Source organism: Cervus canadensis, chromosome 2 (assembly GCF_019320065.1).
Source record: "Cervus canadensis isolate Bull #8, Minnesota chromosome 2, ASM1932006v1, whole genome shotgun sequence".
In the NCBI taxonomy this organism is placed as follows: domain Eukaryota; kingdom Metazoa; phylum Chordata; class Mammalia; order Artiodactyla; family Cervidae; genus Cervus; species Cervus canadensis.
Window position 1 is genome coordinate 27909423 of NC_057387.1, and position 26088 is coordinate 27935510.

General features: G+C 36.7%; 1 protein-coding gene across 3 annotated transcripts in view; it reads left to right on the forward strand.

Annotated features, from left to right (window-relative positions):
* Window positions 1-6755, forward strand: part of TRIM33 (tripartite motif containing 33) — a 141424-nt gene extending 134669 nt beyond the window's left edge. For 2 of the 3 annotated variants that reach the window (XM_043460094.1, XM_043460111.1), the window contains exons 18-20: window positions 126-278; window positions 1674-1724; window positions 1804-6755. In XM_043460094.1, coding sequence (XP_043316029.1) covers window positions 126-278; window positions 1674-1724; window positions 1804-2016 — 417 coding nt within the window. In that variant the 3' untranslated portion in view covers window positions 2017-6755. The remainder of the gene's footprint in view (window positions 1-125; window positions 279-1673; window positions 1725-1803) is intronic. The other variant, XM_043460100.1, reaches the window with a different exon arrangement.
* The last annotated feature ends 19333 nt before the right edge of the window (window positions 6756-26088 follow it).

Sequence of the window (26088 nt, forward strand, 5' to 3'; positions counted from 1 at the left end):
TCAAAATTTGCACGCAGCTGGCTTAATCAACATATTTTTCTCTAAAATTAATATACTTCGCATTTTCAAATTAAACACTTTGGCATTTTTGGAGAATCCTTATCTATCCTTATTTGTTTCTTTAGATACCAAACTACTATAAAATTATAAAGAAACCAATGGATTTATCCACCGTGAAAAAGAAGCTTCAGAAAAAACATTCCCAACACTACCAAATCCCAGATGATTTTGTGGCTGATGTTCGTTTGATCTTCAAGAACTGTGAAAGGTTTAATGAAGTATGTTAGCTTCCAAACTATAGAGTCTTGGATTATTAGTTTTTGTTTGTTTGCTTATTTTGTTCCTGGATTTTGTTTTCCCTGCCAAGAGATTTTTTCTAAGTTGATTTGAACAAATTATTCTGCTCCAGGTCTGTCAAAAGTAAAATTGGATTGCATCCACAGTTCCAAAGAATAAAGTTTACTGTATATAATTTGAAATATATACTTAAATATAATGTAATAAATTAAGAATATTATTGGATATTTATTGGATATCCCTTCCTGAATATGTTGAGGGTTGAGATAAGTATAGAAAATAGTCTGTAGTTAAGTACATTTTGTAGGAAATGATTACATCCAAGCCTACATTTTGGATACATTTAGGAAAGGGATTTGTACCAGTGTCTTTGATTTCATTCTTGACCATGTAAATATAGAACCTTAAGATTATAAACTCAAGTGGCTCATCTTGACTAGTAATCCAGAGTATATAATGTTGAGTTTTCTCAACATCTTGGCTATGACTTTCATTAACTTTGGTTATGTATTTTTTTGAGACTAAAGATGAGCTATCCATACCTTTAGTAGAAATGTGATCTATATCACCTTCAAGGATGTTTTTGTTATCTTTGGGAAGGTCAAATTTCTTTTTGTTAAGGAATATTTTAATTATCATCAGAGAAGAAAATGGATGAGAATCCACAAAATCTTCAGATTACTAAAAGTTTCTTTATTTCTGATAAAATTCGAGTGCCATATGAATATTACTAAAAAATTCACATTGAATCATGTGAAATGTACTCAGAGTTGCCTCTGGGAGCATCTAGGTGGCTTTTTAATTTCATATTAAAAATATTAGTGATAAGTCTAGTTGCCTTTATAGCACTGTGTCACAGAGAATGTAGTAAAACCTCATTCTCCTGAAGTTAAATTAATACAGTCCCAAATTTCTTGTCTTATTTTCTAATTCAGTTATTTTCAAATAAGTATGCTTTCGTGAACCATAGCTAATAACGTTTGCTAGGGAGAAGACCTATTTTAATGATTGTTTAACAATTTATGATTAACAATTTACCACACAGATGGAATTCTGATTGATTGTGGAAAGCTTGTCGGTTTAAAAAACAAAGCAAAACATTTCTTATATTATTTGTTTCAAATAATTTTTTGCAACTCCTATTCAGGTTGACCTCACTAATTCAGAATTTTGAGAAAATTTCACAGTAGCTTTAGTAATAGCTTTGTAAAGAAAGTGGGTCCATGTTCTGTATAATTTTAGGAAGAACTTGATCTGGTCATAGCAGTTTGTTCCCCCTAATATGGCTGACTTTCGTCGCCAATCCTATGCAGTCTTATAACTTTAGAAAGGATTATAATTTCCCTTTTTTTTTTTGACTCTGGTATCCTTTTTAGATGATGAAAGTTGTTCAAGTTTATGCAGAAACACAAGAGATTAATTTGAAGGTAAGCTTTTCAGACCATGCAAACTTGGTGAAGGAATATGCATTACCAATAGGTGAATATTCCTATCTTTTGCTTGCAGGCTGATTCAGAAGTAGCTCAGGCAGGGAAAGCAGTTGCATTGTACTTTGAAGATAAACTCACAGAGATCTACTCAGACAGGACCTTCGCACCTTTGCCAGAGTTTGAGCAGGAAGAGGATGATGGTGAGGTAACTGAGGACTCTGATGAAGACTTTATTCAGCCCCGCAGAAAACGCCTAAAGTCAGACGAGAGACCAGTACATATAAAGTAAAATGACATGAACATAAACCAGTTGTTCAAAAAAGAAAGAAAAACTTCTATTTAAGTGTTGCTGGAATATCCTGCCTACAGTGGGCTCCTTCTTGAAGAAGCTGATAGCTTTTACACAGTATTAGATTGAAATAATGGACAGAAAACACATTCTGGTCAAGAAAGGGGGAAAGGACTCTATTTGCAACTTTTAAAAGTAAAAACAAAAGTGAAAGTGAAATGATTTGAAGATTTCTGTTACTCAGAGAATGGTTCTGATTGCTAGAATGGGCTGATGTTGATCATTTGGTATTGATTGGTGCAAATACTGAGTGTTCAAGTACTTAAGGGTCATGTCACTGGTTAAATTGTCTCTTTGGACTAGAGTGCACATTTACTAAAACAACTTTCATGTCTCTCCCTTCACACATATACAATACTGGGTTATTTTCTAGTCAAAAATCAAAGTTCTCAGATTCCACTTTGATATTAGTGCAGATGTGCATTGGATCATGCCATTATATTTTCTCTTGTTTTGATGCTGTTGGGCCTTAGTTTTTATATTGGTTTAAAGAATTCAACAGTAGTTTTATTTTCTGTTCATACTTAAAGAATTTGGGAAACATGCCCATTGATCATCATTTAATCAATTCTAGTGTTCTACTGAAATAAATATGGTAACTTTTCAGTAGCAGATCATTTATAATAGTCATTTACAGAAAACACTTCCACAGAATTGCACTTCCCAATCAAATCATCTGATCACACATTTATTCCCATGAAAGGTAGAATGGTTGTTTGAAAATTAATCTAGTTTTCTGTACATTTAAAATTTGATTGAGGTGACAGCTGGCTCTTACCCCGTCTTCCTTCATATCGGTTTTCTGATAGACCACTATTGGCAAACAGTTATCTGTCAACTACCAAATGTGTAAAATTTTCTGTATTTCACTTTGTCTTATTTGTAAATAGTGAACTAAAACTTCTGGCAGATCAGCAACATTTGCTGAGCCTGTTTTTTAAGCTAATATGTATTCTTACTAATGTTCCTATCAAGAATGGATTTGTAATATATGCTGTCTATTTCTAATGTTCACATTCATATTTTGAGGTTCTATCTTATTTTAATAGAGAACAGACTTCTCAGAAAATCTTCAGAAGCAGCTTATTATTAAAATATCGAAATATTGAAATAAACCCGGTGGGGTTAGATTACTCATCCGTCCACCAAGTGGGACATTTGCATGGACTAGGGGCTTTAAGGACTTAGAACAGACCTGTAAGTATATCCTGAAGATGAGCCGATCAAATCCCCACTTGAATGGTTACTGGAGTAGACCCACCTTCACTACCCTGATTTTAGCACACGAGGCAGATAAAATCACCTTGGCTCTGTTCATTTTTCTTCTCTTCATTTGTGATGCTCAGATCCAAGATGTATGTTCTAGACTGTGTACAGGCTTCTCTTTTGTTGAGTTAAAAATTTTAGTCCTACTTTTGTATGGACATATTAGAATGTAAAGTGACCAAAATAGAAGACTTGCCATTAGATATTTTTCAGATGTCAGCAGATTTGTGGCAAATCATTTGCCTTTTTAAAAATTCAGCTTAAACAGTTCAGACAGTAGACTACTCAGAAAAACTTATTTGACATAATTGTCTAAGAGGTAAATATTTTTTAGTGCGTATTGAATCAAATAAAGTGCTCTAAAGAAGTTATTACGCAAATTTCTTTGGGTTGTTTTTCTTTATCATGTGGTGGGGGTAAACATGAATATGATTCAAGCCTTCTAATGGTGTATTAGTTTTATTATTGCTGTTGACTTCATTCTGTGGCTTTCTTTTAGCTTTTTCAGTTGTTATAAGTTAAACTTTAAAACATATATCAAACTTACCAATTTACTCAAATTTCAGATTCTTCAGAACAGATTTCTTATAAAAAGGAAAAATTATTATTTTAAAATACTTTTATCTATGTGCATTTTCCTCTTCCCTACAACATTCATGATTTCCGTTTATCAGGAGACTTACCTAAGGGCACATTTTGGGAAGTGATCAGTAGCAATGTAACTTCATTTTGCCAAGCCATTGAGTTCTGATAGTTTGTGCTTGCTCTTCATGTGAATCCTTTTCATGGTCTTAGATAACACGTTCTACCAGAAACAGATTGTAAGTAAAATATTTGATATTTGGGGCCTTAAAAGCTAATGTGTTTCCTTAAAGACAGTTACATGTTAGATGGAGATTTTGGTTTTTATTTTCTTTTAATATTGGTTCTTCAAAAGCCACTTATTGCCAGCATTTAATAGGTTCCATTTCTGTTAACAGAAGGTAGGTTCATACTGATGAGGAATTACTTTTCAATTATATAACTTATCAACAAACCACCATTATATGAAAGTATTCACTGTAGATTTCATTAAACCTTTTTTTCTTTCACATTTTATCATTCATTGTGTTTCTAAGCTGATTTGTTCACTAAATGCCTGTTAAAGTATAAAAAATTTATATTCAGATATCTTACATTTTCCTATTCATTTATGTTTTAAAAAGACAAACAGTGAATATCAATCCCTGGAGTCAGTTTGTTTTAATACTCCCTTAAAATTGTATTCTTTGTTAAAAGGTAGTATTTTTGATTTGAAGATGTTAAATGTTTCCTTAAAAGCTTGCAAACTTGCACCACAGTTCATTTTTCATTTCCACTAAGAACAAAGTGTTCCTGGGTCTGTTCCTCTGGCCTGAATTTGCATTTTTTAGCACCTGGCTCAGCTGATCACTGAGTGAGAACTGCTTTGCGAGGGGAAAGCGTGTGTCTTCCCGAGTGTGGTTCAGTTGTAGGTCAGGCTCTACCGAAACATCAGATCATTACCAGAGAGAGGCTAAGGCATTGAATCCACTGTCAAAATTATTCTTTTTGGAATCAACAAGGTACTTTGTGACTTCTATTCTTATATAAGGAAATTTTAAATAAATTTTAAAGTTAGTTAATGCTAATTTTTTTGTTACAACATTGAGATTTTTAGTTACTCCAAAGAAATAACACTTTTAAATAGAAGCAAAAGGTTTATAGCGTGCAAATTGTAGATTTATCAATTACCTCAGCAGGTAACCTGCCATGTAACTATGAGTGATTAGTTTTAATAAGCCAGTAGACTTAGGTTTTTGGATTATGCTCTTGGGTTGTGGCCTATCATCCATTATTCTCTTTGTATTTAAAATGGAGTAAATGCTGTGGCCCATTCTCCCTTGGCCTTTTAATATCCCTTACCCATGCCCACTAATATACAACACATGAAGTATTAAAAAATGTCATTTCTTGAGGTCAGCACTGCTTATTTGCATACTTAACATTGGATCAGTGAACAGTTTTATAGTAGTCTACCCTCCCCAACTTCCCTAATTCAAACAATCAAGTTCTTAAGTCATGCCATGAATTCTTAACTCATACTGTCTATATTAATAATCTGCTGGAGGTGATCCAAGGTGTAAGGTGAATCACAACTTGATCATCATATACCAGACCTGGATATTTTATTTCTCACAGTTATCTTCTTGATAAAGCAATAACACTGCTTTAAGTCTGTTGCCTAATAGCATGTCATAATCCTCTCGTGGATGGTGATTTTATAGGAAAGTTTGTATGCATATCACCCAGTCTATCTTTTAAAAATTAAGGAATTTAAATGTATGCTGGACCTAATGACAATATATTGTGGCATTTTATTTTAAAAATTGGGGAAAGTTGCATATTTTTTTAAAAGTAGGCATTTGAGTAAAAAAATCGAAGGTACTTTTTTAAGAAAATTTATATGCCACAGTTTACATAGACATTTCAGATTTCAACATATACTCTTGATATAATGGTTTCTTTTACTTGGTCAAAATGCACGTATAGTATTTCTTCCATCTTAGTTCCTTGTGTTTGCCTTTGTGGTCTTTTATATATTTTTATTGTATCTGAGAAACAAAATTATCTTCAAAAATAAGTCAATTTGGAAATATTTATTATAATCAAACTACAAAATGTACAAAATTAAGTTTAGCCCTTTTCTAGCAAGTGATCTTTAAAGTTAAAAATGCTGTTCTTTTAAATTCTCCAGATTTGTATGTGGGAAGGCACTGAAATGATCTTGCAAGTGCCACTGCAATATTCCCTTTCAAGTGTGGCCTAAATTTCAATCTTAAGAACGAAATGCATGTCTGCTCCTGGTCTGAAAAATGTAGGCATTAACTATATTTTAAATCACAGTGAAACATGTATATAAGCCTATAACAAGAAAACTTGTGCAATTTGAAAGCCTTTTGATTTTCTGTGTAGACACACCTGCACACGAAAGGGTTAAATTCACAGCCTTACTAGTCCCTTGTCTCCCCTCTTTATTATTCCCCTCTTCTCTCCCCTCATTATTATTACTAATACTACAGTTACTTTTTTTTGCACATAGTTAACTACCCTTCAATATGATTCTGAAAGAAAAAGTGCTGTTTCTGTGGTATTGTATTCTCTAAATAATCATATTTAATTTTTTTGAAACAAGGTTGCAGTTTCTAATTGTTCTGTTCCTGTGTTTTTTGCTGGTGTGTAATAAAAGCAAGATTTTCTTTTCATGGTTATTTAATACATTAGCTGCCTGTAAATATTTCTTGTTATAATGCTCTGGAATGTGTTGTAGAAGTTGTATTAGATCAGTTTAAAACCTTGTTTGAAAGCCACATTGTTTTGGTTATTTCTATTAAATTAGAAAATTGAAAAAGTTTTCAAATGAATTTCTTTTTTTTTCTTCCTCTTTGAGACTTAATCACTTAGATTTAAAAAATTTATACTCTGTGTGAGGCACTGGAGATACTTTGATGAACAAGATAAAATACAGTCCATGCCCTCCCAAGTGTTTATACTCCATTTGAGAATGATAGAGATTAACACAGAATATAGTTAGTAACACAGAGAAGGACCTAACCCCAAATTTTGTTGATCAGGGAAATGATCTCTCTCACGATCTCTCTCACTCTTAAAAGATAGGACCAGGTAAAAGAGAAAATGAAGAGAATAAATATACAGAAGCCTAAAAGTAAAAGAGAACATTTTTGTATTCCAGGACTGAAAGGGTCAGTTTAACTGGGATAGAATGTAAATTGGAGTAGTAAAATATTAAGCTGAAGAACGGAGCAGGATCCTTTTCAAGCAGAATGTCTTGGGAGTTATGATAAAATGGCTTGGGGCTTTTTCACTGAGGTCAACAAGGAGTCCCTGAAGAATTTTAAGCAGGATGGGGCTTGGTTAGTTGACATAATTAAAATGATCTTTCTGATCTGATTATGAAGAATGAGTTATGGAAGAGATTGGTAGTGGAAAGGCAGTTTTAGGCTATGAGTAATCTAGGTGAGCCCTAAGTTATCTGGCAGTGGAGATTGGAAAATGGCGGTCAAATTTTAGAGAAATTTAAGAAGTGAGCTATCTCAGTAACTATCCCAGTGGCCCAGTAACTGAGGCCATGTGGTTGCCTAAGACATTTTATGTGGTACCTATTAAAATAAGGGGAGAAAGGAATAGATTTGAAGATTTGCTGAGTTTAAAGTTCCTCTGGAGAATTAAGGAGAAGGTAGGTGTCCTGTAGGATAATTCTGGTGCTTATCCTGGGCTGCAGATAGAATCTGTAAGATACATCAGGAATCACCTCTGTTGTATTCACTGAATATGCCTAGTAGGTGATAGGCATTCACCAACAAATGTCAGAGTTGAGCCATTTCCAAATTGTTACCTTTCTATATGCATTGTATAGTGGGAAAAGAATGGATTTTGACCATTGGGCAGTTGAAACCTTTTGATTTGAAGTGATAAACTTAGAGTTACTGATCTGTGTACTTTGATTATTTATGTTGAGAAATAGGGATATTCATATCCAGGTCATGGAATTGCTACAGACACAAGATCCTTTGTAGCCGCAGGGTAGACACATAGTAAGTTCTCCACAACCATTTAGCTTCCTTTTTCCTGTTTCTCCTGCCTGTTATTACCATGAAAAAGGGCAGGTTAGAAATGTAAATTTCTCCCTTTTTACTGATGAGGTAAAAGACTCTTCAGTACAAGACCTTAAGACTTGTAAATCTATCCTCTTGAAGTAGTTAACTTGTCATTCACTAATTTAGTTGGTAGTTAGACTTCCAAATCCCAGCAGATACTCATATTTTGCCCTAGACTTTTCGGGAATAATCAATGCAAAAATTAACAGGATACAGTACCTTAGTGCCAGCTTTTGTCTCAAGCTTCCCTTTCATATTACTTGAGCCTCAGGTAGTGGTAAATATAGCACTGTTCTTTTGTTTACAAATATGTTACATTGGTGATTTGGAAAGGCAACATACAAGGACATCAGTTTCTGCAATATGGCAGACTGCATGCCCTGAGGAACCCTGATGGTCCAAACATCTGAAATGCTTAATAAGACTCAGTTAAAAACAAAAACCTTGTTTAAGTGTATTGCTGAGTTAGGAAGACGATGCTCAAAGCTCCACCCTGTCACCTGTAGCATTTTTGCCAAAAGTATTAGGCCTGAATCTAATCATGTGGAATAGACATAAGTGGAATATAAGACATTTACAGAGATGCTTGATACAAATTCTTAAAGTAACTGTTTTGTAAAAGAGATGTGGAGACTATTCTAGATCGGTTACATGTAGTGCATGACCTTAGATTTGATCTTGAATTAAGTAATCCCAGCCATTAAAACATTTTAGGCACATCTGTGAAAATCTGTATATGAACTCTTAAATGATATGGAATGTTTAATTTCCTTAGGTGTGATAATAGACTTGTGCTTATATAGAAAATCCCTTTTTTCTTGGGAGATGGCATGCTCTAATATCTGGGGATGAAGTATTATAAATGGTTAGGCAAAATATGTGTGTATGTATGATAGTGCAAATGCACCAGGAAAACTGGTAAGTCAGTTAAAGGTAGATGAGTGCATATTGTTTCAAACTTCTGGATACTTGAAAATTTTCAAAATAAAATGAATGAAGGGTGGGACAAAAAGCATGAATCCAGAGAAGAGTTAAGAGGATCATTGCTCCAGGTGTCCTCAGGACTTTGGAATGAGATCAAAGTGTAAAGCCAATGTAAGTGTGAGGTCAGAATGAGGTGTTTTTCTAAAACCTGGTTCCTCAAAATATGATACACTCAATGAAAGAATGAACCAGAATAGCCTACTGAAGAGGAAACTATGTACAGGGAAGGAAAAAAGTCTTCCCTAAGAATTTGTACCCACAAGCCAACACTGACTCATATTATTTATCCAGTCATAGAAATTAAAGTTCAGGTTAGAGGTGATTGCAGCCACTTAACAGAATCAATGTTAATACTCATGGAAACCACTCGAGACCCAATCTCCAGTAATGTTCGCAGGTAATGTGCCTTGGATTCATTCAGAATGGCAAAAATGAGAAGTTTTCTTAAAATTGGGAGAAACAGCGGATTTTGACCCATAATGACCATACTGGATGAGTGTTTGAAGACTTTTTTTTTAAATTAACATGTCTAAAATTGGGATGGCATTGTAGTATATTTTGGTTATGTTAGTGGTCAAAAAAAAAAATGGCATAGCCTTCAATATTTGATGGCTTAGATTCATTGAAATACAATACTGAAAATAGAGCATCAACAATTTGAGAAGGAATAAGAGTATTAAAAGTGGTGGAGGTGCAGGATAACAAGAGTTCATGGAAAGAAAAATAACCAGTCAGACCTAAAATATTTAGAAATAAAAAATAGATGAAAGACCAAGATGAAATTATACAGAATGCAGTATATTACAGAGTATATGAAGGAGAGGTTAAAGGACATCGAGAATATATGGAGAAGGTCAAGGAACATCTAATAAAGTATGAGATGGAGATGATAGAATACTTAGGGATGATACTTGAGGGCATTTTGCTAAGAATTTGCCAAATTTGAAGTAAAAACATCTTCAAATTGGTGGCGTCTGGGAAAAAAAATCATTAGATCTACTGAGCTAAGTTGTGGAAGACACAAAAAAGTGAGAAGTTCGAGTAATACTCTTACAAAGCAAAACCACCAAAATAGAAGGTCTTAAAAGAGTAAGAGAAGAGCTCTCCTGAAAGTAACAGTAGTCTTTACAGCTGTTTAAGAATAACAATGAAAACCAGAAGACAGTGGAATAATAGATATTGAGAGGAAACTGTTAGTTTTGGGTACAAAATTCTGGCCTATCAAAAAAGGCAAGCACGTTTTGGCTAATAGGGTTTAAAAGGAAATGGCAGCCCACTCCAGTATTCTTGCCTGGAGAATCCCATGGACGGAGGAGCCTGGTGGGCTACAGTCCATGGGGTCGCAAAGAGTCGGATATGACTGAGCGACTTCACTTTCACACCAATATATCTGTCTACATTAAATGAATGTGAGGGTTTACTCCAAGAAAAGCAGAAACAAAGATCTAAGACATAGTAAGGAATGGTGACCAAAGAAAATGTTTAATGAGGGTAAACTTTATAAAACAATAATGTCAGTTTTTGCAAGTTAAAGATTTATGGCAGCAGCATTTCCGCTTCCTGGAAACTGGAAAAAACATATAAAGCCCCTGAAGGTGGTCCTGTGTGCAAACAGCAGATGAAGAAACATCTCCTCGAGAAAACATGTGAAAATTCTGTTGGTTCAACCGTTAACAGGTTCTGAACATTCCATGACTCCCTCCTCTCCCTTGTAACCTCTGTGACATAGAGACTTCAGATTGCTGCAGCCCAAAACACAGGCTTCCTCTCAACTCCTAGTTGGAAGGCTCTTTTCCTAGGAAAAGCAGGACATCTGTCTCACCCTGCCCCCAGCTACCTGTTGTTGGTGCCAAGTCTTGAGTGTGGTTAGAAGTGGGAGCACTCTCCTATTCAGCCTCCACTCAGAAAGGAGACCCCACCTTGAATGTGGCATGCTTAAAATACTGAGACACTGATCACCTTTGCCCTGTCTCATGAAGTGGTGGTTCCATGCCAGGAGAGGCAAACCAAGACCTCAGGCTGCTTTCCCACCTCCTCCACTGAGCTTCTAGGGGTATCACACTCAGAAATTTGACATTGTCTAAGCTTGGGCTTAAAAGATGTTGCCTTGAAGGAGAAGCAGTTTATGAAACCAATATCTCCTTTTCTTTTGTGAAAGAAGTGACTTCATTTTTCAACAGAGCATTTATAACTTCATGCCTGAGGGCACAACACTAGTTGTTCAGTTGTCAAGTTGTGTCTAACTCTTCATGACCCTATGCACTACAGCATACCAGGCTTCCCTGTCCCTCACAATCTCCTGGAGTATGTCCAAGTTCATGTCCATTGAATTGGTGATGCCTTCCAAATGTCTCATCCTCTGTTGTCCTCTTCTCCTGTCTTCAATCATTCCCACCATCAGGGTCTTTTCCAGTGAGTCAGCTGTTCGCATCAGACGGCCAAAGTATTAGAGCTTCAATGTTAGTCCTTCCAATGAATATTCAGGGTTGATTTCCTTTAAAATTGTCTTGTTTGACCTCCTTGCTTTCCAAGGGACTCTCAAGATTCTTCTCCATCATCACAGTTTGGAAGCACCAGTTCTTTTGTGCTCTGCCTTCTTCATTGTCCAGCTTTCATATCCATACATGACTACTAGAAAGACCATAGCCTTGACTAAACAGACCTTTGTTGGTAAGGTGATGTGTTTGCTTCTGAACACAGTCTAGGTTTGTCATAGCTTTCCTGCCAAGAAGCAACTGTCTTCCAATTTCATGGCTGCAGTCACTGTCCACAGCGATTGTAGAACCCAGGAAGAGGAAACACTAGAGGTTGTGACGAGACAACTGAGATGAAATTCAAGATACAGTCTTAAACTGTAGGTCACTAGTTTATAAGGGCTTCCCTGATAGCTCAGTTGGTAAAGAATCCGCCTGCAGTGCAGGAGACCCTGGTTCAGTTGCTGGGTCGGGAAGGTCTGCTGGAGAATGGAAAGGCTACCCACTCCCAGTATTCTGGCCTAGAGAATTCCATGGATTGTTTAGTCTGTGGTATTGCAAAGAGTTGGACACAACTGAGCAACTTTCACTTTCAACTAGTTTATAGGGAATAAGGTAGCTTGAAGGAGCCATCCCTAGGATTGTAAGTTTCAAACAGATTTCTACCTTTAAAGGCGCCAGAATACTCCAACATGATTGGAGTATTTCTCTGCCTTTAAAGGAGCCAGAATACTCTAATATGATTGGAGTAGTTTATAGAGCACTCTTATGCCCACAACATTGTTGAAAACAGTACATGAGTTTAATAGCTGAGCATAGTCAAACAAGACTAAACCCCTACTAAACCCCAAGAATTTGTGATTATACCCAAAACTGTGCCTCTTGAGGTACATCGGAAGCTTAATACTAGGAGAGGGGAGGAGGTAACATTTCACTAAATTTCAGTTCAGTCACTCAGTCATGTCCGACTCTTGTGGCCCCATGGACTGCAGCATGCCAGACCTCTGTCTATCACCAACTCCTGGAACTTGCTCAAAACTCATGTACATCGAGTTAGTGATGCCATCCAACCATCTCATCCTCTGTTGTCCCCTTCTCCTCCTGCCTTCAGTCTTTCCCAGCATTAGGATCTTTTTCATTGAGTCAGTTCTTCACATCAGGTGGCCGAAGTATTGGAGCTTCAGCTTCAGCATCAGTCCTTCCAATGAATATTCAGGACTGACGTCCTTTAGGATTGACTGGTTTGAACTTGCAGTCCAAGGGACTCTCAAGAGTCTTCTCCAACACCAAAGCATGAGTTCTTCGGCACTCAGCTTTCTCTATGGTCCAACTCTCACGTCCATACATGACTACTGGAAAAACCATAGCTTTGTCTAGATGGACCTTTGTTGACAAAGTAATGTCTCTGCTTTTTAATATGCTGTCTAGGTTGGTCATATCTTTTCTTCCAAGGAGCAAGTGTCTTTTAATTTCATGGCTGCAGTCACCATCTGCAGTGATTTTGGAGCCCAAGAAAATAAACTTTGTCACTGTTTCCATTGTTTCCCCATCTATTTGCCACGAAGTGATGGGACCAGATGCCATGATCTTAGTTTTTTGAATGTTGAGTTTTAAGCCAGTTTTAAGGCACCAAATTTTAGACAGTCACAAATAGGAATCCTTGGAGGTGAGAGAGGGGAAGGACCCATTTCTACAATGCATTATCTAAAATCTTCAGTTCCTGACAAATAGTCATGCAAAGAAACAGGGGAGTGTAACTCATACACTGGAAATAAAGCATTCAACAGAAACTGCCCGTGAGAGTGACAAGAGACACTTGAAAGTAAAACTAAAGGAAACTATGGTTAAAAAATAAATGAAGATATGATGAACACATTATGTCACATGGAGAATATCAATAGAGACATATTCAAAAGGAATGGAGGGACTTTGCTGGTGGTCCAGTGGTTAAGACTCTACACTTCCATTGCAGGGGACACGGGTTTGAACCCTGGTCAGGGAAGTTTTGAAAGCTGTGTGGTGCAGCAAAAAAAAAAAAGGAACCAAATGGAAATTTTGGAATTGAAAAGTACAATTTTAAAATTTCACTAGAGAGGCTCCAACTAACTGGAAGAAGAACAAATAGATGAACGTGAAGATGGATCAATAGAAAATTTTTAAAAATGAATACAGCTTCAGAGAAATGTGGGACACAATTAAAGACTCTAACATAAGCAGGATGGGAATACCAGAAGGAGAAGAGAGAAAGGAGAAGTAGAAATACTCAAGGAATTTCCACAAAGTACTGCAAATCAGTAACTTTATAGTCCAGGAAATTTAGTGAACCCAAATATGATAAAATGTTCAGAGATAGCAAATTTAAAAGTGTCAAAGTTAAAGACACAGAAAATCTTGAAAGAAGCAGGAGAACAACCTACTTTCAAAGGAGTAAGGTTAACAATTGACTTCGCAACAGTAACGTTGGAGACCAGAAGGCTGTAAATACAATTCAAAATGCTCAGAGGAAAAGAATGTCAACCAAGACAGCTATATCCAGCAAAGATCCCTTTCAGAAGCAAAGGTAAATTAAAGACTTTTTCAGATAAAGCAAGATGTGACAGAATTTGTTGCTAGGAGATCTGCCTTACAAAAAATTTGAAGAGGAGTTAAGGTTGAAAGCAAATGATACCATGTGGTAATCTGAATCTGTTTCAGTAAAGATAATTGTGTAAGATATTATGTAACTATATGAACATAAATGCATATTTTCCTTCTCTTAATTGTAAATAGCAACTATATGGGACAATATGTATATTATGTCATTGGGCCCAGACTGAAATACAAGATATGTGTATTGTATTTGCTAATAACAGCATAAAGGAGGTGGGTAGGAGTTATATTGGCTTAAGGAAATTACTGTACAGTTGACCATTGAGCAACATGGGGTTGGGGCACTGCATTTGAAAAGTTGTGTGTAACATTATAGTTGGCCCCACCTATCTATTGCTCTGCATCCAGGGATTCAGCCAACTATGGGTTATATAGTACTATAGAATGTATTTATTGAAGAAATTCCATGTATAAGTGGACCCATGCTGTTCAAACCCATATTGTCAACATTTAAATTGGTTAAATAATTATAATAGTGTATTGTTGGGTTTATAACATTAAAGAAATTTTATGTATAATATTACAAAAAGAAGGAAACTGGAATAGAGCTATAAGAGTAATATTCCTATAAGGAATTAGCTAGGAAACCTGTAGCTGATCATGTTAAGATGTGTATGGTAAAGCCTAGAAAAACTTAAAAACCCTCAAAATGTACAGTGAAAATTCAGACATTAGAATACTACTTGGGAAAATATTTACTTAAAGCAAAAGAAGGCATTAAAAGAGGACTGAAAAAAAAGACATGAGACAGAAAGCAAAAATTAAAAATTTAGGCATTCATCCAATGATGTTATTAAAAAACAGTAAATGTGATGATTAAGCAATCCAACTAAATGACTGAGATGGTCACACTGGATGGATAAATATATATTGTCTGCAGGAAATGTAGATTCAGAGATACAAATAGACTGAAATAATAGAATGGAATAAAATGTGTCCTACAAACAGCAACCCCAAGAAACTTGGAGTGCTTACACTTTGATAGAGAGTAACTTTAGAACAAGACATAGTATGAGGAATAGTTTATAAAGTGATTGTCAGTCCACATCAGGGAGATTTAACAATTACACATATACCTACTAATAGCACAAAAATACAAGACAGCAAAAAACTGATATACATGAAGAGAGAAATAGTACAACAATAATGGTTGGAGATTTCAATATCCCACTTTGAATAATGGTTGATACAACCAGAAAGAACAGTGAAACAAGATGAAAAAAACTATAAACCAACTGATCTATTAAGTCTAAGAGGATAGAAATAATGCAAAATGTTTTTCATCAACAATGGAATGAAATCAGAAAAAAGTTTGAGAAAAATCACAAATAAGTGAATTATTAAGTGTAACACTCAAATAACCGGTGGTTCAAAGAAGAAATCAAGGGAAATCAGGATATACTTTGAGATGAATAAAAGTAACACAAAATATAACAACTTAATGAAATTCATTTAACATTGCTTAGAGGGAAATTTATAGCTAAAAATACCTATGGTAAGAAAAAAATTGAATCAATGGCTTAACGTTCCAGTGGGCTACCCTGGTAGCTCAGATGGTAAAGAATCTGTCTGCGTTGCAGGAGGTGGTTTATTCGCTAAGTCGTGTCCAACTCTTGCAAACCCATGGACTGTAGCCTGCCAGGCTCCTCTGTCCATGGGATTTTCAGGCAAGAATATTGGAGTGGGTTGCCATTTTCTCCGGTTCCTTTCCTGGGTCAGGAAGATACCCTGGAGAAGGGTTAGGCTACCTGCTCCAGTATTCTTGGGTTTCCCTGGTGGGGAAGATGCCCTGGAGAAGGGAATGGAAACCTGCTCCAGTATTCTTGCCTGGAGAGAGGAGCCTGACAGGCCATAGTCCATCAGGTCACACCGAGTCAGACACGACTGACTGACTAAGCACAGCAACCTTCCAACTTAAGACACGGAAAATATACAGCGAACTGCATCTAAAGCAAACAAGAAAGGAGAGACCAGAGCTGAAATTTATGAAATACATAAAGACAATAGGGGAAAAAAATAAATAAAACCAAAAGCTGATTCTTTGGAAAGATCAACAGAATTGACAAACTTTGGGCTAGATTAACCAGGGGGAAAAAAAAGATTCTAATTACTAGAATCCAGTGAAGGATCGAATGTTACCACTGATCTTTTTTGCTTTTTTTTTTTTTAATTGAAGTACAGTTGATTTACAATACTGTGTTAGTTTCAGGTGTATAGCACAGCTATTCAGTTTCATGTGTATTTCATATATGTATTATATGTTCAGATTTTTTAATAGGTTATTACAAAATATTGAGTATAGTTCTCCATGCTATACAGTAGGTCCCTGTTGGTTACCCATTTTATATATAGTAGTATATATTTCCTTCCTACCACTGATCTTATTAAAAGCAAAAGGACTATGGGACTGCCCTGGTGGTCCAGTGGGTAAGACTGTTCTTCCACTGCAGGGGGCACAGTTTCCACCTCTGGTGGGGGAACTGAGGTCCTGAATGCTGCAAGGTATCGCTGTCTCACTCCCCACCCAAAAAAGGATAAGAGAATACAATAAGTGATTGTGTGACAACAAATTAGATAAACCTAGATGAAAAGAATAAATTCCTAGGAAAACAAACTATTAAAACTAAAGAAAAAAATAGATAAACTGAATAGGCCTCTCACAAGTGAAGAGTCTGAAGTAGTAATTTTAAAAACAAAAAACTACCCACGAAGAAAAGCTTGGCTCCATTGGTTTCACTACTGAATTTAAAGAACTTACATCAATTTTTCACAAAATGGTCTCAAAAATAGGTAATAAAGGAATACTTTCCAATTTTATGAGGCGTTACCCTGATACCAAAACCAGATATCATAAGAAAGGACTACAGGCAAATATCTATTATTATGGACATACAGGTCAACAAAACACTAGCTAACTAAATGAAACAACATAAAAATGAATTATACACCATGATCAAATAGGATTTATCTGAGGGATGTAAAGTTAGTTCAACATCGGAAAGTCAATGTAATATCAATTGAATCAATACAATAAAAAACAAATTACATCATCTCAGTAGATGTAACAAAAGCACTTGACAGAATCTAGAACCCCTTCATGATAAAAAAAAAAAGATATTCAACAAACTAGAAGTAGAAAGGAGCTTTCTCAACCTGACTAAGGGCATCTATGAAAAATCCGTGATATTGAATATCACATATGCTCTGACCACTAGTGCTGAAGAAGCTGAAGTTGAACAGTTCTATGAAGACCTACAAGAACTTCTAGAACTAACAACCAAAAAAGATGTCCTTTTCATTATAGGGGACTGGAATGCAAAAGTAGGAAGTCAAGAAACACCTGGAATAACAGGCAAATTTGGCCTGTACGGAATGAAGCAGGGCAAAGGCTAAAAGAGTTCTGCCAAGAGAATGCACTGGTCATAGCAAACACCCTCTTCCAACAACACAAGAGAAGACTCTACACATGGACGTCACCAGATGGTCAATACCGAAATCAGGTTGATTATATTCTCTGCCGCCAAAAAGGGAGAAGCTCTATACAGTCAGCAAAAGCAAGACCGGGAGCTGACTGTGGCTCAGATCATGAACTCATTGCCCAATTCAGACTTAAATTGAAGAAAGTAGGGAAAACCACTCGACCATTCAGGTATGACCTAAATCAAATCCCTAACGATTATACAGTGGAAGTGAGAAATAGATTTAAGAGACTAGATCTGATAGACAGAGTGCCTGATGAACTATGGGTGGAGGTTTGTGACACTGAACAGAAGACAGGGATCAAGACCATCCCCAAGAAAAAGAAATGCAAAAAAGAAAAATGGCTGTCTGAGGAGGCCTTACAAATAGCTGTGAAAAGAAGAGAAGCAAAAAGCAAAGCAGAAAAGGAAAGATATTCCCATTTGAATGCAGAGTTCCACAGAATAGCAAGGAGAGATAAGAAAGCCTTCCTCAGTGATCAGTGCAAAGAAATAGAGGAAAATAATAGAATGGGAAAGACTAGAGATCTCTTCAAGAAAATTAGAGATATCAAGGGAACATTTCATGCAAAGATGGACTCAATAAAGGACAGAAATGGTATGGACCTAACAGAAGCAGAAAAACATCTATTTCTGCTTTACTGACTATGCCAAAGCCTTTGACTGCGTGGATCACAATAAGCGATGGAAAATTCTGAAAGAGATGGGTATACCAGACCACCTGACCTGCCTCTCGAGAAACCTGTATGCAGGTCAGGAAGCAACAGTTAGAACTGGACATGGAACAACAGACTGGTTCCAAATAGGAAAAGGAGTATGCCAAGACTGTATATTGTCACCCTGCTTATTTAGCTTATATGCAGAGTACATCATGAGAAATGCTGGGCTGGAAGAAGCACAAGCTAAAATCAAGATTTCTGGGAGAAATATCAATAATCTCAGATATGCAGATGACACCCACCACCCTTAGGGCAGAAAGTGAAGAAGAACTAAAGAGCCTCTTAATGAAAGTGAAAGAGGAGAGTGAAAAAGTTGGCTTAAAGCTCAACATTCAGAAAACCAAGATCATGGCATCCGATCCCATCACTTCATGGCAAATAGATGGGGAAACAGTGGCTGACTTCATTTTTTGGGGCTCCAAAATCACTGCAGATGGTGATTGTGGCCATGAAATTAAAAGACACTTACTCTTTGGAAGGAAAGTTATGACCAACCTAGACAGCATATTAAAAAGCAGAGACATTACTTTGCCAACAAAGTCCGTCTAGTCAAGGCTATGGTTTTTTCCAGCAGTCATGTATGGATGTGAGAGTTGGACTATAAAGAAAGCTGAGCACGGAGGAATTGATGCTTTTGAACTGTGGTGTTGGAGAAGACTCTTGAGAGTCCCTTGGACTGCAAGGAGATCCAACCAATCTATCCTAAAGGAAATAAGTCCTGAATATTCATGGGAAAGACTGATGCTAAAGCTGAAACTCCAATACTTTGGTCACCTGATGTGAAGAACTGACTCATTGAAAAAGACCCTGATTCTGGGAAAGATTGAAGGTGGGAGGAGAAGAGGATGACAGAGGATGAGATGGTTGGATGGCATCACCGACTCAATGGACATGAGTTTGAGTAAACTCTGGGAGCTGGTGATGGACAGGGAGGCCTGGCATGCTGCAGCCCATGTGGTTGCAAAGAGTAGGACACGACTCAGTGACTGAACTGAGTGATGAAAAATCCACAGTTGCCATCATGCTAAGTGGTAAACACAATGCTTCCTCACAAATATTAGGGAAAAGATGTGCATATCTACTCTTACTACTATTCAGCATTTTACTGGGGGCTCTAGCCAGGGCAGTTAGGCAAGAAAAATATATAAAAGACATCCAAATTGGAAAAGATGAAGTAGAAATATCTCCATTCACAGATGACATGATTCTATAATAAAAACCCTAAGGAATCTAGTAACAATATATTAAAGCTAAAAATCATGTTCAGCAAGGTTGCAGGAAATAAGATCAGTAAATAAAAATCCATTGTGTTACTACACATTTCCGATAAATGACCTGAAAATAAAATAAGGAAAAAAGTTCCATTCATAATAGCATCAAAAATAATCAGTTCAGGTCAGTTCAGTTGCTCAGTCATGTCCTAATCTTTGCGACCACATGGACTGCAGCACGCCAGGCCTCCCTGTCCATCACCAACTCCCAGAGTTTACTCAAACTCATGTCCATTGAATCGGTGATGCCATCCAACCATCTCATCTTCTGTCATCCCCTTCTCCTCCTGCCTTCAATCTTTCCCAGCATCAGGGACTCTCGAGCGTCTTCTCCAACACCACAGTTCAAAAGCATCAGTTCTTCAGCACTCAGCTTTCTTTATGGTCCAACTCTCGCATCCGTATATGACGCCTAGAAAAACCATAGCTTTGACTAGATGGACTGTTGTTGGCAAAGTAATGTCTCTGCTTTGTAGTATGCTGTCTTGGTTGCTCATAGCTTTTCTTCCAAGGGGCAAGCATCTTTTAATTTCACGGCTGCAGTCACCATCTGCAGTGATTTTGGAGCCCAAAAAAATAAAGTCTGTCACTGTTTCCATTGTTTCCCCATCTATTTGCCACGAAGTGATGGGACCAAGTGCCATGATCTTAATTTTTTTTTAATGTTGAGTTTTAAACCCGCTTTTTCACTCCCCTCTTTCACTTTCATCAAGAGGCTCTTTAGTTCTTCTTTGCTTTCTGCCATAAGGGTGGTATATAACACTTAGGAATTAAATTTAACCAAATGAGTGCAAAACTTAAATTCTGAAAAGTATGAAACAGAATTAAAAGATCTGAGTACTTAGAAAAACATCTCATTCATGGCTCAGAAGACTTAACATTGTTAATAATGCAATACTCCAACTGATATATGTCAATAGATTTGGTATAATCCCTATCAAAATCCAAGATGACTTCTCTGTAGAAATTGATGTGGTAATTCTAAAGCTCACATGGAAATGCAAGAGACAAGATAGTTAAAACAAGCTTGAAAAGGAATAAAGCTCACACTTCTCATTTCAAAACTTAACAGAAAGCAAAGATAATCAAGACATTATGGTATGGGCACAAAGATAGAAGTAGATCAATGGAATAGAACTGAACTCCAGAAATAAACCCAGAAATCTCTGGTCAGCTAACTTGTTAACAAGAGTGCCAAGGCAATTCAACTGGCAAAAGAATAGTCTTTTCAACAAATGAGTGGTTCAACCAGATAGCCCTGGACAAAATCATGTAGTTGGACCATTACCTCGTAACAAACAAGGTGTATCAGAAATGTAACTATAAGAGAGAAAGAACCCACCTGCCAGTGGGGAGACATAAGAGACATGGACTCAATCCCTGGGTGGGGAAAATCCCCTGGAGGATGGCATGGCAATCCACTTCAGTATTCTTGCCTGAAAAAAATCCCATGGATGGAGGAGCCTGGCAAGCTACACTCCATGGGGTCGCAAGGAGTCAGACATGACTTAAGTGACTTAACACACACACACATAAAAGTTTTAGAAGACAGCACAGGGAAAAATCTTCCTTACCTTGTATTTGTCAAAGAATTCTTAGACATGATACCAGAAGCATAGCAAAAACAAAAAGATAAATGACTTCATATGAATATGAAATTTCATATTCATCAATGGATACCATTAAGAAAGTAAAAACCCACAGAATGGGAGAAAATATTTGCAAATCATATATCTGAAAAGGGACCATATCCAGAATTTACTCCTCTCTTAAAATTCAATAAAAAGACAAATAACCTAATTAAGAAACAGGTAGAGGATCTGAACAGACATTTCTGTTCATATCAAAGAAGATATACAAATGGCCAGTAAGCACAAGAAAAGAGGCTCAAAATCATCAGGGAAATGCAGAGCAAACCCCTAGGATGGCTAGAAGTAAAAAGTCAGATAATAACAAGTGTGAGCATGTGGGGATACCAGAACCTTCATACACTGCTGGTGAGACTAATGTGGTACAGCTGCTTTTGAAAACAGTCTAGCACTTACTGAAAATACTAAGCATAGCTTTACCATATGATCCAGAATTACCCTCCTAGTGTATAAACAGAAATGAAAACCTAGTTCCACAAGAAACTTGCACACAATTGTTTTTAGCAATATTATTCTTAATAGCCAAAAGGTGGAAATAATCTAATGTTCATCAATGACATGTATAAACAGTATGTGGTATGTTTATACAGGGAAACCTACAGGAGACAGAAAATAGATTTGTAGTTGCTTAGGGTTAGGGATTGACAGCTAAAGGGCATGGAGTTTCTTTAGGAAGTGATGAAAAATGTTCTAAAATTGACTGTAGTAATGATTGTGCATATCTGTGCACAATATACTAAAATCTGTGCAATCTGTGCACAATATACTAAAAACTTTTGAATTGTATCCTTTAAGTGGGTGAATTGTGTGGTATTTGAAATAGCCTAATGAATATTGAGGGACTTCCCTGACAGTCCAGCGTTTAAGACTCTGTGCTTCCAATGCAGGGGTCACGGGTTCCATCTCTGGTCAGGGAGCTAAGATGCCACACAGTACAACCAAAAGAAAAAAAATTGGAAAAATAAAGAAGCCTGCTCATAAACAATAAGAACTAAAATACTGAACAAAAGTAGCATGTAAGCAGGAAAGAGAAACTCAAAGCATTTTAAGAGCCTTGAGTTGTTTGACAGTAGAGTCAAGATACTTAGACCTTAATATGCATAATAACAACTCAAAAGTAATAGACTGTGTAATAAACATTCAGGGAAAGAGGGAAACTTAAGGAAGGAAGAGGGGAATAAAAAACAAGATGAATAGAAAGCACAAAATAATATGGAAATAAATCCAAATATTAATAGTCAGTAAATATAAACAAACCAAACTGCCTAGTAAAAAGGAAATTTGTCAAACTATTTGAAAATTTGTAAACTTAATTTTTTTACAAGGATTATACCTAAAATGAGCATGTGGAAATATAAATTTCAACGAGGATTTTTAGAACATAATATCCAATAATTGGAAAGTATACATTTCTCTTGAATGGGTTAAACTAACGTATGGTAATAGAATTTAGATGAGTGGTTGTTTCCAGTGGGGGGACTAGATTTACTGAAAAAGGTCATAACATTTTTGGTAGTGAAAATGTTTTACACTTTGGCTGGGGTGGTGGTTACAAAAATGTATGAATTTTTAAAAATTCATCTAGCTATATACTTTAAATTGAGGTATTCTATTTTATGTAAATTATCTCATTTTTAAAAGAATAATTTTTAGTTTATTTTGCTTTCCTAACTGTTCCACAAAAGAAGTCATTATATCCAAGCTAGCTTATGGTCTTGAAATATTATTCCCACCAAAATTAATCAGATTTTTTGTTAAGTGACTGATTCTAATTTTGGTGTGAGAAATGTATAAGCCTGGAGCATCTTATCACATGAAAATGAAGGAAGTTAATCACTACTGTGGTCATATCATAAGGACTCAGGAGCCGATGTGAAGAGATTTCCACTTTCCAAAAATGATACAATTTTAATTTCAAAAAGAATAATTGCAATTGATTGAAACCCATAAAATACATTTATATTTGAGTTCTTTAAATAATATAAAAATCAGTCACCTTTAGAAGATGGGAACCAATTCATTAACTACAAACATGGTACATACATGGAGAGAATCAAATACAGTATCCTTCTTTCCTATATGAACTGTATCATTGAGTAACCAAGTAGCAGATTAGGGAAGCATTCCTTTACAAAGTTGAATGGAAATCAAATTATGGAATCAAAATATCATTTTGCAACCTTCAGTGAATTGGTGGATCTTTGCAATGAGCAATCCACAGTTCAGTTCAGTCGCTCAGTTGTGTCTGACTCTTTGCGACCCCATGAATCACAGCACGCCAGGCCTCCATCGTCCACCAGGAGTCCATCACCAACTCCTGGAGTTTACTCAAACTCATGTCTATTGAGTTGGTGATGCCACTGAGCCATCTCATCCTCTGTCGTCCCCTTCTCCTCCTGTCGTCCCCAATCCCTCCCAGCATCAGGGTCTTTTCCAATGAGTCAACTCTTCGTATGAGGTGGCCAAAGTGTTGGAGTTTCAGCTTCAGCCTCAGTCCTTCCAATGAATACCCAGGTCTGATCTCCTTTAGGATGCACTGGTTGGATCTCCTTGCAGTCCAAGGGACTCTTCAAGAGTCTTCTCCAACACTACAGTTCAAAAGCATCAATTTTTTGGTGCTCAGCTTTCTTCACAGTACAACTCTCACATCCATACATGACCCCTGGAAAAACCATAGCCTTGACTAGACAGACTTTTGTTGGCAAAGTAATGTCTCTGCTTTTTAATATGCTATCTAGGTTGGTCATAACTTTCCTTCCAAGAAGTAAGCGTTTTTTAATTTCATGGCTGCAGTCACCATCTGCAGTGATTTTGGAGCCCCAAAAATAAAGTCTGACACTGTTTCCTCTGTTTCCCCATCTATTTGCCATGAAGTGATGGGACCGGATTCCATGATCTTGGTTTTCTGAATGTTGAGCTTTAAGCCAACTTTTTCACTCTCCTCTTTCACTTTCATCAAGAGGCTTTTTAGTTCTTCTTCACTTTCTGCCCTAAGGGTGGTGTCATCTGCATATCTGAGGTTATTGATATTTCTCCTGGCAATCTTGATTCCAGCTTGTGATTCTTCCAGCCCAGTATTTCTCATGATGTACTCTGCATATAAGTTAAAGAAGCAGGGTGACAATATACAGCCTTGACTTACTCCTTTTCCTATTTGGAACCAGTCTGTTGTTCCATGTCCAGTTCTAACTGTTGCTTCCTGACCTGCATATAGGTTTCTCGAGAGGCAGGTCAGGTGGTCTGGTATTCCCATCTCTTGCAGAATTTTCCACAGTTTATTGTGATCCACACAGTCAAAGGCTTTGGCATAGTCAATAATGCAGAAATAGATGTTTTTCTGGAACTCTCTTGCTTTTTCGATGATCCAGTGGATATTGTCAATTTGATCTCCAATTCCTCTGCCTTTTCTAAAACCAGCTTGAACATTTGGTAGTTCATGGTTCACATATTGCTGAAGCCTGGCTTGGAGAATTTTGAGCATTACTTTACTAGCGTGTGAGATGAGTGCAATTGTATGGTAGTTTGAGCATTATTTGGCATTGCCTTTCTTTGGGATTGGAATGAAAACTGACCTTTTCCAGTCCTGTGGCCACTGCTGAGTTTTCCAAATTTGCTGGCATATTGAGTGCAGCACTTTCACAGCACCATCTTTCAGGATTTGAAATAGCTCAGCTGGAATTCCATCACCTCCACCAGCTTTGTTCATAGTGATGCTTTCTAAGGCCCACTTGACTTCACATTCCAGGATGTCTGGCTCTAGGTGCGTGATCACACCATCGTGATTATCTGGATCATGAAGATGTTTTTTGTACAGTTCTCCTGTGTATTCTTGCCACCTCTTCTTAATATCTTCTGCTTCTGTTAGGTCCATACCATTAGCATTATAAACTTCCTGATGAAAGAACACAACCCAACCTACTGTCTTGTCAAAAGAATCAAACCTGAATCTGATGAAGCCTCTGGATTCAACTGCCAATTTGTAGAAATTACAGAGCAGAGAAGAACATGTTGAATTGCACCATGACTATGCAGTCAGCAAAATCCAGATTGTGTGGAACTGTGAAGGAACTGTCTTTGTTCTTCAGCAGATATATTGTGAGGAAAAGAAAGATGAAAGTTGAAATTTGTGTGTTAAAGGGGTTTTAAAAGACATGTCAGCTTAAAAAGAAAACATCGGAAAGGCTAAATTAGATTGTTTCAGAATGCATTCTTGGATTATGAAAAACTTGACTCTAATAATTTAGGATGGTGGTTACATTTAGAGGGAGGAAATGGGCAGTGATAGGAAGAGGCATATGGAGGGACTCCTCGGGTGACTATTTATTGTTCCAATTAGTAGTTGCAAGGGTGGTGTCGACCTTGTCAAAGTTTACTAAACTAAAAAAAAAAATTCACTATACTTGTTTGATTTTTCTGTATTTTTATAATTAGTAAGTTAAAATTAATTTTAAGAATAGGTATCATGGGCAACTTTCTGCCAGTAAATTGGAAAATTTAAATAAAGTTTCTCATTACAGCATACTGACACATATGTATGGAATTTAGAAAGATGGTAATGATAACCCTATATGCAAAACAGAAAAAGAGACACAGATGTACAGAACAGGCTTTTGGACTCTGTGGGAGAAGGTGAGGGTGGGGTGTTTCAAAAGAACAGCATGTATATTATCTATAGTGAAACAGATCACCAGCCCAGGTGGGATGCATGAGACAAGTGCTCTGGGCCTGGTGCACTGGGAAGACCCAGAGGATTCGGGTGGAGAGGGAGGTGGGAGGGGGGGATCGGGATGGGGAATACATGTAACTCCATGGTTGATTCATATCAATATATGACAAAACCCACTG